Here is a 15,500-nt window from a genome sequence, read left to right on the forward strand (position 1 = left end):
AGTTGTGTTTTGCAAGAATTATGTTTCTTACATCAGTGTTGACTATGAGTAAATAGAGCATTTTCTTTGAGGTAATTCATAATGTTCGAAACACAATACATGTTCCAAAATCCTGCTGCATAGCAATGTTACTGATATGGGCCCGTAATTTAGCAGAATACTGTTACTACCTTTATAGAATATTGGCGTGCTCTGTGCAAGTTTCCAATATTTGGGTACGGATATTTTGTGCAGCAAGCCCATATGATCACATTTTTGACAGTATCTATAGGTGTGGTTCTGATTCAGATGCTTTTCAGAAACTGAGAAATACTGTATCTAACTGATTGTCTTGTTACAAGGCTTTCAATCAGTCTTGAGAGACAAGTGCTAGTTGTACTTCACATGACCGTTTTTGAAATCCATGCTGGTTGGCATTGAGGAAGTCCTTCTGTTCAAGACACCTTATTATGTTTGGGCTCAGAATATGTTCCAAGATTCCACAACAGATCTGTGTCAAGGATCTTGGATGGTAGTTTTGTGGATCACTTCTACTACCCTTCTTGTAGACGGATGTGACCTAAACTTTTTCCAAGAACTAGGCATGGTTTTTTGTTCAAGGGATCTATGATAGATTACAGTTAGAAGAAGGGCTAACTAAACTACAAATTTAATATAGTCTCGTATGGATTCCAAGGGGCACTGAAGCTTTGTTCAGTTTTAATGTTTCAGCTATTTCTCAACTCCACCAACACTTATACCCATTCCATTTATCTTTTCAGTGGTACAAGGACTAAATTGGGGCAAACCACCTGGGTTTACCTTTGTAAAGGAACATTTAAGCATTTCAGCTTTTCCTTTGATATCCTAAATTTCCATTCCTGTCTCATTCCCTACGAACTGGACACTAATTTTAGTGCCACTAACAGCCTTTACCCACAACCAGAATTTCTTTGGGTTTTGTGAAATATCATTTGACAATGTCCTGCCATGATAGTCATTGATGGCATCACACATTGCTCTTTTGACAACTGAAAAAGTTTGATGCACCATCTCTCTACAGCCCTATGATTCGTTTTAAACCTGTTATTCAGTAATCTCTGTTTCTTTAGAAATTTCTTTGTAGTGACTGTATACCAGGATGCTATCTCCAATTACGAATTGTCCTCCTGGGTACATATCTATCCAGTGCAAGGTCTACTATTCTTTTTAACTTGTGCCATAGTTCCTGTACATGCTCCGACCTTATGCTGAAAGTTTCAAGTTCCTCATTGAGGTACGACACTACTGACTTTTTATCTAAATTATAGAACACATATCTTTCTGCTAGTTTTATTTTGGTAATCATTGTTGCCAGAACAACATGGACACTGATATCAGTTTCAACATGGACATCCTCCAAGAGGTCATGTCTATTTGTTGCCATTAGATCCAATGTATTTTCATCACGAGTAGGGTTCCTTACTACATGTGCTTGGTAGTTTTCAGAGAAACCGTTTAATAATATTTCACAGGAAGTCTTATTACACCAACCAGTAACAAAACTGCAATTTCCCCAATTAATCGTTGGATAATTAAACTCTCCACTGATTACAGTATGATTCGGGAACTTACATGTAAGCGTTGTGACTCGTCGATCATCCAAAGTACCACCGTGCAATTACACGTGTTCTCTACATGCGGCGCTGTCTGCCAGCCATGCAGCAGCCGCGCCACCTAAGCGGCCAGCCAGCCAGTGGCAGCTAGACTTGGACTCAGTCCTGATTTGAATGTTACCGTGTTCACAAGTCATGCTTTGTCAACTAGCTCTGTGACTTACAGCTGTTGACGTTATAACAATTTGCGTCGAGGTAGTGGATTTTTCCTTTTCATCGTTGACCCCCAGGTTTCCATGGCTACTTTAGAGCAACTATTGCAAGGTCTCATTGAACAACAAACGCTTCTCACATTGGCAATTCGCGATTTCGTCACGGCGTCCAATGCAGGCCGTTTCTCGTCGTTGTATATACCCCCTTTTCCTCCTCATGACGAGACAGCTGAAGACTGGTCTGATTACGAAAAATCTCTTCGACAGCACTTCTTGGCATTTCATGTCACAGACTAACAATCATGTTAAGTCTCTGTTTCATGGATTCCACCTCAAATGTACTGATTGTTGTCGCAACTGGTTCCTTTGAAAGATCCTGTGTCTTTGTCCTTTGCTGAAATGTGCTTACTTCTGACCGTATACTTTCATAAGCAAACTCATGTGGTAGCCTCTCTTGTTGCCTTTTATTGTTTTCAAAAACAATCGAATCAATCCTATCGCGCTTGGGGTGCTGAGCTCTATGGCCTCAGTCGAAAGTGTCAATTTATTACTGACGTTCACAAAGAATCCTACGCCGATTCCATGGTACACGATGCTATTATCCGATTGGTGCCCGACAAGGAAGTTAGGCAATGTGACCTTCAGTTGGCAAATCCGACTCTAGATGAAGTCCTATCCATTGCGCAGTCTTTTGAAATTTCTCGTGCCGCTGGAGCACAAATAGAGGTGTGGGGTGACGTCGGGGACATACAATCTCTGTGCGCTGTTGACGACATGTGCGGCGTGTCCCCACCGGCCGACGTGGCCGCAGTACGCTCCCACACACAGCCTTGGCCTAACGGTAAACAAACCTCTCAGAAAACTGCAGCAAAACCCCCGGCTACTTACTTCATGTCCGCGGTGTTTTACGAAACATTCATGCAAGGATTGTCCCCAAACGTTGGGCCGTGTGTCAATTGCAAAAAGAAGGGTCATGTGTCTTCCGTTTGCAAATCCGACCACATACATGATGTTCATGACCGTGACGCTGATTCTACTTCTGTGTTGTCTGTCAATTGCACTTCTTCCCTTTCAGGGAAGTTATTCCTCACAGTCCAAATCCTTGGTCAAGACGTTTGCATGCAGGTGGATACTGGTTCGGCTGCCACTATCATTAATTCTCAGACATATCTTCAGTTAGGTTCTCCACTGCTATTAACTGTCGCTCGGCAATTACGGGTGTACAATAAACAGAAGATTTCTGTCTTGGGAAATTTAATGCTGAGGTATCTTACAAATCCGTCGTTCGCACTGTTCCCATATTTGTGGTCGACCAGAGTAACGCAGAAAATCATTTTGGTTTCGATGCCTTTCGCATTTTTGGGTTCTCCGTAGATGACTGTCAATATCGCCTCTGATGCTATTGCTTATGCTCAATTAGATTCCTTGTCGACGATATTTTCGTCCCTCTTTTCTCCTGGATTAGGCCGTTCAAACGACTTTGAAGCTCATATCACGCTCAAACCCACTGCTCGGCTTAAGTTTTTTTGGGCTCGGCCCATTCCTGTAGCCCTTCGTGATTGGGTAAAACGGGAGCTGGATCATCTCACTATTTCAGGGGTCTTGCTTCCTGTCAATACCAGTGAGTGGTCCTCTCCTGTCATTGTCGTTGCTAAGCCCAATGGTGATATTCGTCTCTGTGGCAATTTTAAAGCCACTGTAAATGCTCAATGCCTCATCGACACTTACCCTATGCCCCGAACTGAACAATTGTTCACTAAACTTGCCGGGAGCCAGTATTTTCCTAAAATTGACCTGTCAGAAGCTTATCATCAACCTCCTCTTAACGCTGCTTCCCAGCAGTTTCTGGTCCTTAACACGCCTTTCGGCCTCTATCAATACCAATGATTGCCATTCGGCGTTGCCAGTGCTCCTGCTCTCTTTCAGTGATTCTTGGAACAATTATTGCTCCCTATCCCTGGATGTATCAATTAAGTGGACGACATTGTCGTGACTGGTTCCACAACTGAAGAATATCTTCAGAATCGCCGCACACTTTTTCATGTCTTACAGACTGCCGGTCTTAAGTATACTCTTCAGAAATCAAAATTTTTTCAGGTATCTATCAAGTATTTGGGTTTCCAACTCTCTCGAGATGGTATTCATCCACTTCAGCAAACTGTCACTGCGGTTGATGCCCTCCCTCACCCTACATCTGTTAAGGAACTGCAGGCCTTCTTGGGGAAAATAGCATACTATCACAGGTTTGTACCGTCTGCTGCTTCGGTGGCTCAGCCGTTGCATAAAAACGTGCCATTTCACTGGTCCGCGTGATGCGAAGCGGCTTTCCAGAAATTGAAGACTATGCTGAAACAGGCCCCGGGCCTGGCTACTTATCGACCTGGCCAGCATCTCGTTCTTGCCACGGACGCCTCTCAATACAGGGTTGATGCCGTCCTTGCACATCGTTTTTCTGACTGTTCTGAACAACCCATTGCTTATGCCTCCAAAACGCTCACAGATGCCCAACGAAAATATTTTCAAATTGAAAAAGAAGCTTTGGCCATTATTTATGCTCTTCATAAGTTTGGTGTTTTTCTCTATGGATCCAAATTTCATCTTGTTACGGACCACAAACCGCTTGTTTCCCAACTTCACTTCCCAACAAGGCTGCACATCGCCACCAGTGTTGGGCGGTTTACTTGTCTCGTTTCAATTATGAGATACATTTCCGGCCGACGGCTCAGCATGTGAATGCTGATGCATTGTCTCGCCTTCCCATGGGTCCTGATCTGACATTCTATAGGGACGACTTTTGGGTTCCTACATGGATGTTGCCGAGCAGCGGGTTGTTGTTGGGTTCTCATCACCGGAGACCGGCTGGCGGCTGCTACAGGTTCTGACCCTACCCTCTCTCGGGTTTTACTCTGTATTCAGAAGGGTTGGCCAGATCGTCCATTCGCTAAGACTTCTGATCCGTTGCGGAACTACTACGCTTTGCGTTACCGCCTCGCGGCTAGGGATGGTGTTATCCTCCTTTCCACCGAAAATGCTTCGCCGCGTGTTGTGGTACCTGCATCTTTGCGTGCTTCGGTCTTGCGCCTCCTTCACCAAGGGCACTGGCTCGGCATCGACTCAAATTGCACACATGGTCGCTGCCTGTGGCCCTTGTGCATCACAGGCCGCCACATCGAAGTCATCTTTGTCACCGTGGCCTTCACCTGAGAAGCCCGGGGAGCGCATTCATGCTGATTTCGCGGGTACTAATAGACGTCTACTCTAACTTTCCTTTCATTGTCCTTTGCCTACCACCACGGCAACCACAAGTGCTCTCGCCCGCATTTTCCCTTTGGAAGGCCTTCCCTCTACTCTTGTTACTGATAATGGTCCGCAATTTGCCTCTTCCAATTTTGTGGATTTTTGTGCTCGTCACGGTGTCATGCGTGTCACGGCCCCTCCGTTCTATCCCCAATGAAACGGTGAGGCTGAACGACTTGTCTGCACATTTAAGGCTCAGATGAGGAAACTCCTGACTACTTCTGCTGATGATGCGCTTCTCCAATATCTGGCTTCTTACCGTTTCACCCCCATGGGGGATCACAGCCCGGTTGAGCTTTTACATGGCCGACAGCCCCGCACACTACTACTTATGCGGCCTTCCACCTCACGGCCGTGGATGCCTTTGCTAGGCTGGTTCACTGCCAGCGACCTTGTATGGGTACGGGGATATGGCAGGAGGCCAAAATGGAGTCCTGGCCTCATCTTACGACACCGTGGCCAACGCCTGTATGAAATCCAGATGGACACGGGTGTTGCAGTGCGTCATTTGGACCAACTTCGGCCTCATGTGCCGGCAACGCCTGTTCTGGATGCCGCTACACCACCTTCAGCTCTCCCTGACACTCGGGATCTTGGCATCTCTCATTACTTACAACGCAAGCATCTCACCATCATCTCGGTGCCAGCACAAGAACTGATGCCAACAGGAGACGGGCCCATGTACGAACCGGATGACCATTATCTGTCTGAGCAACTTCACTCGCCTCCTCCTCCTACGGACACCGACACATCGCCCATGTCTCCTGTTATAACTAACGGACTTGCCGCAACGGGCAGATTGCTGCACGTGGCCCCAGCAAATTCGACCCCTACGTCTCCTGTCATCTCGACCCAGTATCATCGGGGACACTTCCGTCCGTACGAGAAGCCGCCTCCTCAAGACTTTACAGCCAGTCAAACAACGCCTATGGACGTTAGGAATCTGCAGGCCACCTCCATTAAGTCTTGCGCAAAAATTTCAAAAGGTGTAAAGTGTTGCGACTCGCCAATCATTCAAAGTGTCACCGTGCAATTACATACGTCCTCTACATGCAGCACTGTCTGCCAGCCATGCAACAGCTGCGCCACCTAAGCGGCCAGCCAGCCAGCGGCCGCTAGACTTGGACTCAGTACTGATTTGAATGTTACCGTATTCACATGTCTTGCTTTGTCAACTTGCTCTGCGACTTACATGTGTCGTGTAGTTTTGAAATGTGTGTGTTCAACTTGAAATTGTAACAGTAAGTGAACTGAGGTTTTCTTAAGTTTTGGGTTACATCAGAAGATGTGTCTGGTGGGCAATAGAAGGATCCACTTATACTGAGTCTTGCCCAAACAGTCTCACATGCTGCTTCAATTTAAATCTTGGAGGATTTGAGTTTCTTGTCTACTGCAACAAATACACTACCTCTGCTTCTGATTTGCCTATCCTTTTTATATAAAACACATGTTCCCCTAAAATCTCAGTAGTATCAACTTCAGGTTACCACCAGCTATCTGTACTTGGTATTATGTGAGCTTCACTGCTTTTCAGAAGAAATTCAAATGTTGGCATGTTGTTACGAAGCTTTGGCGGTTTAAGATCAGGATTTTCATTACTCTCACCTGCAGGAGGCATTTCTTTCAATCTTTTACCGATACTCTCAACCAAGCACTCTAGCTCGTCATAGAATCTTCCAAGTCTAACAACGGAAAATCCATTTTTAGAGGACAGTTGCCCAAGTGTTGCATCAGTTGTCTGAGACTGCAGTCATGTTTGCGAGTTGTTTTTGTATGTGTGTGTTTGTCGTCTAATTCTGAAGAAGGTCTTACTGGCTGAAAGCTATGTTAGTGACAGTCTTTTTACTGTGTCTATCTGCGACTCAACATCTCTGCCATATGGTGAGTGACAACCTCATTTTTCACAATATTATTACAATCTTCAAAGTCACTGGTTCAGTCCTTCCTTTCTTGTCCCTTGCTAGATTTCCTTCAGGGGTACCATCATTCACCGTATGTCTGAACTGCCAATGATCCTTTTGCATTTGCCTCCTCTTGATGCTGGACAAAACAGGTATCTACAAAATAGATGAAGTGAGTCCCACTGGCTAAAATGCAGTTTCAGTGCAAGACAGCAACTCAAACTTGTGGATTAGGTGGGGTCGGCACAACACCATGACTCCTTCCTGGTTCCTGTCCATTCTGTACAGCATGCCTAAATCTACCACTGACACATCATTCACAGAAAAGCGAGTGGGTAACAACAGATCCTGTATTTTCTGCGTGAGATAGGATAGTACTTGAGGTACCTATGGTAGCAGAATCACAGGCACACAACTCTCGGGAGCTTTCCAACACACTGGTTCACAGCAGCTCCCAATTGTTTGATAGTAGACAGGGCAACTCCCAGCTGCTTATGAAAGTCAACCAACTCATCCTATGTTCAAGAACAGCATTCACAGTGGGGTTGCATTTTGGCTGGTGCAATGTATTACATGGCAGTGATAAAATAACTAAAATTAGCCCACAGATTATCTTTTAATATGTTGAGATAAAATGTTGCTAATTTCCTACAAGATTTGAAACAAGTACATAAAACGAGACATCTATTAATGTAACACAAAACCGTGTGGGAAGAATTGTCAGTGTCCTAGAACATTTTGAAGATAATTACAATTGTTAGCAAAATCAAAAACAATCAATTTACAATAAATGCAGATGCTATAATACAGAAGGCTACACCTCTTTAAAGAAAACTAGACGTAAAAAATGTTTTTTTTAGAATATCTGCCACACTAAATAAATCACAAACTCAAATTTATTATAAATTACCCGTAGATTATCTAAGTACAATGGCTGTTACCAAAAATTCTCAAAAACACACATTTATTTGTGTTGATATACAATTAAATTCAAGATTGATGTATTTTTGGCATTAACTGTGAACCACAAACACTGATTTGCTAAAAAAAAAAAAAAAAAAAAAAAAAAAAAAAAAAAAAAAAAAAGTGACATGTTTAGAACACTCATGCCGTTGACTTAGGAAATTTTCTTTTTGTAATTTCCAAATCACTCGGTAACTATAGATGTTAAATGTTACAATATTTGTTGTGATGTGTTACTTCTTTCATGTCTAGAATTTTCAAGAAATGGATAAAAGCAGTACAAAGTTACATCAACTGACGGTACGTTGTTCTTAAAGGCCCAAATCAGTTTAAGTTTCCTGTGGTGCCCAGTGAATTCAAAACCATTCAAGTCCAATTTCTTTGTCCACAGAACACAATATTCTTCCAGAATGAAATTTTCACTTTGCAACGGAGTGTGTACTGATATTAAACTTCCTGGCAGATTAAAACTGTGTTCCAGACCGAGACAAACTCAGGACCTTTGCCTTTTGTGGGCAAATGCTCTACCGTCTGAGCTACCAAAGTTAACTCACAGCCCATCCCCACAACTTCAACTCCAACAGTAACTTATCTCCAACCTTGGAATCTTCACAGAAGCTCTCCTGCGAACCTTGCAGAACTAACACTCCTGGAAGCAATGATGAAGTCTGGAAGGTTGGAGACAAGGCACTGGCAGAATTGAAGCTGTGAGGAAGGGTTGTGAGTCATCTTGGGTAGCTTCATTGAAGCTGTGAGGAAGGGTTGAGAGTTAGCTCTGTCTATAGAGCATTCGCCCACGCAAGGCAAAGTTCCCAATATTTGCATCTTGGTCCAGCACACAATTTTCATCTGTCAAGAAGTTTCACAATATTCTTGTAAACTAAATTGCAAGTGTACTTGTCAGAATAGACCTATTTTGGTACATTTCTCATAAGACATGATGTCAGACGTAAATTCTGCGTCACTGCATTCCATTCGTTCAATAGAACTGAGAAGGTAAGCTTCTTTGTCAGGATCGCTAATAATAACCTTTATTCTCAATAACCTGTTCCGGCAATCAATGTTACCATCTTCAGATCTCAAGAGAGATTACTGCATTTTTTTTTCAAAATATGCAATAAGCACTCTCTTTCTCACGAACTGGCATGCGTATAACAGACTAGAAGACATGCATCAGCATGTCAAAATTAAAACAACTGCTGTTGTTGTGGTCTTCAGTCCTGAAATTTGTTTGATGCAGCTCTCCATGCTACTCTATCCTGTGCAAACTTCATCATCTCCCAGTACTTACTGCAATCTACATCCTCCTGAATCTGCTTAGTATATTCATCTCTTGGTCTCCCTCTACGATTTGTACCCTCCACGCTGCCCTCTAATACTAAATTTGTGATCCCTTAATGACTCAGAACATGTCCTACCAACCGGTCCCTCCTTCTTGTCAAGCTGTGCCAGAAACTCTTCTATTCAATAGCTCTTCATTAGTGATGTGATCTACCCATCTAATCTTCAGCATTCTTCTATAGCACACACATTTCGAAAGCTTCTATTCTCTTCTTGTCCAAACTATTTATCGTCCATGTTTCACTTCCATACATGGCTATACTCCATACAAATACTTTCAGAAATGACTTCCAGACACTTCAATCTATACTCAATGTTAACAAATTTCTCTTCTTCAGAAACGCTTTGCTTGCCATTGCCAGTCTACATTTTATATCCTCTCTACTTCGATCATCATCAGTTATTTTGCTGCCCAAATAGCAACACTCACCTGCTATTTGAAGTGTCATTTCCTAATCTAATTCCCTCAGCACCACCCGACTTAATTCGACTACATTCCATTATCCTCGTTTTGCTTTTGTTGATGTTCATCTTATATCCTCCCTTCATGATACTGTCGATTCTGTTCAACTGCTCTTCCAAGTCCTTTGCTGTCTCTGACAGAATTACAATGTCATCGGTGAACCTCGAAGTTTTTATTTCTTCTCCATGAATTTTAATACTTACTCCAAATTTTTCTTTTGTTTCCTTCACTGCTTGCTCAATACACAGATTGAATAACATCAGGGAGAGGCCGCAATCCTGTCTGACTCCCTTCCCAACCGCTGCTTCCCTTTCATGTGCCCCTTAACTCTTATAACTGCCATCTGCTTTCTGTACAAATTGTAAATAGCCTTTCGCTGCCTATATTTTACCCCTGCCACTTTTAGAATTTGAAAGAGAGTATTCCAGCCAACATTGTCAAAAGCTTTCTCTAAAGTCTATAAATGCTATAAATGTAGGTTCGCCTTTCCTTAATCTTTCTTCTAAGATAAGCCTTAGGGTCAGTATTGCCTCACGTGTTCCAACATTTCTACGGAATCCAAACTGGTCTTCCCCGAGGTCGGCTTCTATCAGTTTTTCTAATCGTCTGTAAAGAATTCGCGTTAGTATTTTGAAGCTGTGACTTATTAAACTGATAGTTTGGTAATTTTCACATCTGTCAACACCTGCTTTCTTTGGGATTGGAATTACGATATTCTTCTTTAAGTCTGAGGGTATTTCGCCTGTCTCATACATCTTGCTCACCAGATTGTAGAGTTTTGTCAGGACTGGCTCTCCCAAGGTCGACAGTAGTTCCAATGGAATGTTGTCTACTCCCGGGGCCTTGTTTTGACTCAGGTCTTTCAGTGCTTTGTCAAACTCTCCATGCAGTATCATATTTCCCATTACATCTTCATCTACATCCTCTTCCATTTCCATAATATTGTCCTTAAGTACATTTCCCTTGTATAGACCCTCTATGTACTCCTTCCACCTTCCTGCTTTCCCTTCTTTGCTTAGAACTGGGTTTCCATCTGAGTTCTTGATGTTCATACAAGTGGTCCTCTTTTCTCCAAAGGTCTCATTAATCTTCCTGTAGGCAGTATCTATCTTACCCCTAGTGAGATAAGCCTCTACATCCTTACATTTGTCCTCTAGCCATGCCTGCTTAGCCATTTTGCACTTCCTGTCAATCTCATTTTTGAGACGCTTGTATTCCTTTTTGCCTGCTTCATTTACTGCATTTTTATATTTTCTCCTTTCATCAATTAAATTCAATATTTCTTGTTACCCAAGGATTTCTACTAGCCTTCGTCTTTTTACCTATTTGATCGTCTGGTGCCTTACAACTATATACACAATATTATGAAAAGAATAGTTGCTACTCATCATATAGCATAGGTGCCGAGTCACAGACAGGCATAGCAAAACAACTATCAAGCAAGTAAGCTTTCAGCCAAAAAGGCCTTCATCGGAACTTAACAACGAAAGCATGCATGACCTTTCTCTGGCTGTCAAGGCCTGACATGCGTGTGCATGTAATTCTGATGAAGGCCTTTTTGGCCGAAAGCCTACTTCTTTGACAGTCTTTTTGTTGTCCCTCTCTGCGACTCAGCATATCTGCTATATAGTGAGTACCAATTATCATTTTCATAATACTGTCTTTATTCCATCCTGGACTTTCAATTGTTCAACTACATACACAGTTAACCACCACATAGTTCTGTCTTATGCCATAAGAACACAGCACATCATTGCAACCAGGGACCACTAGACAGGTCCTTGCATACAAGGTAATGGAAGTTTATAGCATAAAAAAAGAATTACGTGTTATGTAAAATTATAGCTTAGGGAAAAATAATACTATAAGGAGCAATCAAAAAGTTTCCGTTTGAAGGAAGTATAATCCAGAGTCGATATGCCAATGAGCCAAAATCACTGACCATTCAGGCAGTCATTCCAATGGTGTATCAACTTGAAGGTTGGTGAAACACTGTGTCCTGCAGCTTGAAAAAGTCAGTAGCTGCCTGCTACACATCCTCTTTCGACAAGAAACTTCATTCCTTCAAAGCTTTTTTTACAGGTCCGAAGGCATGGTAATCACATGGGATGATACCTGGACTATAGAGCAGGTGCTCTAGTGTCTCCCACTGTAGTTGGAAAGGACAGACTGCTACTCACAAAATAGAGTTGTTAAGTCACACACAAGCACACCAAAAAGAGCACTATCCATTTGATCTTTTAGCCACAAGACCTTCTTCTAAGATAGAAAGCACATACATACATTCATACAAGAACAGCTCACAAACACATGACCACTCACTCTGGGCACTGAGGGTGGACTGCATACAGTAAATGCACCTGATGTGAGAAGCAATCAATGTGTGTTGGGGTAAGGAGGTGGCTGGGACAGGGAGAGTGAGAGTGAGGGATAGCAGGGTACATATGGATGGGAGCATGCAGTGACATGTTGGGGACAGGCTAGGACTGCTATACACTGTGGGGGAGTGTGGTTTGAAGGGAAGCATAAATGGAGAAAAGTGAGGAGAAGGAGGAGGAGACTAGTGGGTGTCAGTGGGACAGAAGGCAGTGTTATGCTGGAGTGGGAGCAGGGAAGTGGATAGGTAGGTTAAGGACAGGGATGAGCAGCAGCTGAAGCAAAGTAGGGTTACGAGAACGTAAGATACATTGCAAGGAGAGTTCCCATCTGTGCAAATCAGGAAAGCTGGTGTCGGTAAGGACCACCTTGATGGCACAGACTGTGAAACAGTCACTGAACGAAGCACATCCTGTTGGGCAGCATGTTCAGCAACTCTGTCGTCCAGCTGTCTCTCGGCCACAGTTTGTTGGAGGCCTTTCATGCAGACAAGACGATTTGTTAGTCATCATGGCCACGTAGAAAGCAGCACAGTGGTTACAGCTTTGTTTGTAGACTGCATGACTGCTTTCACAAGTAGTCCTGCCTTTGATGGGGTAGGTGATGCTTGTGACCTGACTGGAGTATGTGGTGGTGGGAGTCTGTAGTCTTGCATCTAGATCTATTACAATGATATGGAGCAGGGATGGATGAGGATATTGAGAAGGTTCAGTGGCTGGCAGAATACTACTGTGGAAGGGGTCAGGAGAATATTCCTCATTACAGGGGAAAGGACAGGTAGTCTAAATCCTGGCAGATAATGAGATTCAGTTGCTCCAGTCCTGAGTGGCACTGAATCATGAGGGAAGTGCTATTTTGTAGCTGGATGATGGGTACATGGGAGGTAGTAGTGACTTGAGAGACAAGGCACAGCTGATCTGTTTCTGTACAATGTTGGGAAGGTAATTCTGGTCTGTGATGGCCTCAGTGAGACCCTTGGTATATTCAGAGAGGGCTTGGTCATCACTTCAGGAGTGATGGCCACAGGTGGCTGGAAGGAACTTATTGATAGGAATGGTGGTAGCTTCAAAGAGGAGGAATTGCTGGTGATGGATACGTTTGAAGTGGATAGAGGTACTGGTGTAGCGGTTTAAGACAACAGTAGAAACAACAGAAGTTGAAGGCTAATGTGACTCTACACTTAACATAAGTAGGGATGACACTTTACATCCAGATATCTGAGTAACTACTAGCTCATATTCAACTCAGATCAAAAATAAGAAGAATATAGAAACATACAGGCAGACATACATTAATTAAATAAGTTCAGTAAATAAAAGTGATATATATTTAGCCATAAAGAATCTTGATCGCACGCATTCTCTGAGCAGAGGGTCATCATCATTGTATTATTGCAAGGTTTTGATAGTGATGGGCAGATTTATTCTGTAAAGATCTGCTATTTCTGATATTCAGTCATTAATACTGGAAAAGGAATTTAATTATTACTATGCAGTGGTACGGAAAAAAAATTCATTGGCAAGATGAAGCCTAAATCAATTTTGAGATATAGCTCTGCATTAACTTTCTGAGAATGCTGAATTTCCATTTTAGAAATTAGTTTCAACTTTTTGATAACAGAACTTACCAACTTCTTTACTTCAGTCAAGTTAAATGGACTAGGTTTTGTCACTGGTTTTGGCTCAACTTTCTTAAGTAATTGTGGTTCCTTTAAGATGTCTGCTTTCAATGGTGCTGCCTTGAAGATGTACCTGAAGCATTAAAATTAATGTTAACAACACACTGTCTTAATGCAGTATTAAAAGATTGTTATTTCAGTAACTTACTTTTGCATTTGCTGTAATTCAGCTTCCTCCCGTTCCTCTTTTGATGGGTAAGTTACTGGTCTGACACGTAAATGGGAAGTGAAGTTAGGTGACTGTGGCACAGTACAGCGTAATTTCTTGTAAGATGGATTTATCTGGCTACCTTGCCACCTCTGTGAACCATCTGTAAAAGACAATAATGAATTTATCAGACTCTCAACACTGTACAGGAAGATACACAAAGGGCACAGAAAACAAAATTACAATAAAAGAATTAAAATATTACTGGTTTTGGAAATCTTAACACCAAGAATAATTTCATCAAATACTGAAATAGCAGGACACCAAAAGCAATGTGTTATAGTGATAGTTGGAACAGGCAACAGTTTGGCCAAGAATATAGGAAACGCATCAAAGAGTCTTGGTCAAGATCAAACACATTTGGGGTTTGCAGAAGTTTTGCAGTGGCATGATCAACCCTGGATGAACAAAGTGATCAGGCAAGTTAACCAGGAACTGATCAAGTTGTTGCTAACTTCAGATGGACCTCACATTGATGATGGGTCAGTTGGTGTTATGAAAGGTGGGGAGAATACATGGCTTACATCCTAGATATATTAACTCAACTAATAACTGAACATGTAAGTGTGTGTGTGTGTGTGTGTGTGTGTGTGTGTGGGGGGGGGGGGGGGGGGGGGGGGGAGGCAGAGGTAAGAGAGAGAGAGAGAGAGAGAGAGAGAGAGAGAGAGTCACTATCACATACATGTGAAAGTGAAGCCTTTTTTTTGGTTAAATACTACATTCAGACAGACTGTTTTAAAATGGGTATAGACAACTGAAATGCCACACACCAAAGAATGTAGTATGAATACTATTATGCGTCAGACTGCCAGTATTGAAGCTGCACTGCTTATCTGTTTTTACAATGTAAAATGTCAAAAGAAAGATAATGTATTATGTCCCGCCAAACTTTACAGAAGTACCTTGAAGGACTTCTGTGAAGTTTGGAAGGTAGGAGACGAGGTATTAGAATAAGTAAAGCTATGAGGGCAAATCTCGAACCTTGTTTTAATAGGTCAGTCAGTAAAGCACTTGCCCATCAAAGGCAAAGATCCCAGGTTCAAATTTTGGTCCACACGCTTATCACATCATGTTATTTGGCGAAGTTTTAATTCTACACTGTGAAAGTTCTGTGTAGTTATGGCCTTTTCTGAATGCTGACACTCATGGACCTTCTGCATCAAACGGGTGAACATTAATGCTCAGTGATGTAAAGAGGCCTACACACTTTCAGATTAACTATGGAGTTATCCATTCCAGTCAATATTTGTACAGATATCTGAACTGATGGCATACGGACTACAATCTGTTATCCCCCGGTATTCTGTGCAGTGTTCAAGATTATAACTAGACAAAGGGGGTACAGGAAAAAAAAGATCTGCCGTTTTTTAATTACAACTGCATTGTTTCTTTAATTAATGATGCTACACTTGTCTTTGTCACCAATATTTTTCTTTATTTTTAATGTCTCATGACATCAAATTTGTAGCATAAGAATAAAATGTATG

The 15,500-nt window shown here is 42.3% G+C and overlaps 1 protein-coding gene across 5 annotated transcripts in view; it reads right to left on the reverse strand.

Annotated features, from left to right (window-relative positions):
• The window catches only part of LOC126334906 (targeting protein for Xklp2-like), a 109,174-nt gene that overhangs the window by 69,375 nt on the left and 24,299 nt on the right, over nucleotides 1–15,500 (reverse strand). For all 5 annotated transcript variants that reach the window (XM_049997620.1, XM_049997619.1, XM_049997617.1 and 2 more), the window contains 2 exons: nucleotides 13,954–14,116; nucleotides 13,755–13,878 (listed from right to left, as the gene is read on the reverse strand). In XM_049997620.1, coding sequence (XP_049853577.1) covers nucleotides 13,755–13,878; nucleotides 13,954–14,116 — 287 coding nt within the window. The remainder of the gene's footprint in view (nucleotides 1–13,754; nucleotides 13,879–13,953; nucleotides 14,117–15,500) is intronic.

The sequence above is a fragment of the Schistocerca gregaria genome, chromosome 2 (assembly GCF_023897955.1).
Source record: "Schistocerca gregaria isolate iqSchGreg1 chromosome 2, iqSchGreg1.2, whole genome shotgun sequence".
NCBI classification, from domain to species: Eukaryota; Metazoa; Arthropoda; class Insecta; order Orthoptera; family Acrididae; genus Schistocerca; species Schistocerca gregaria.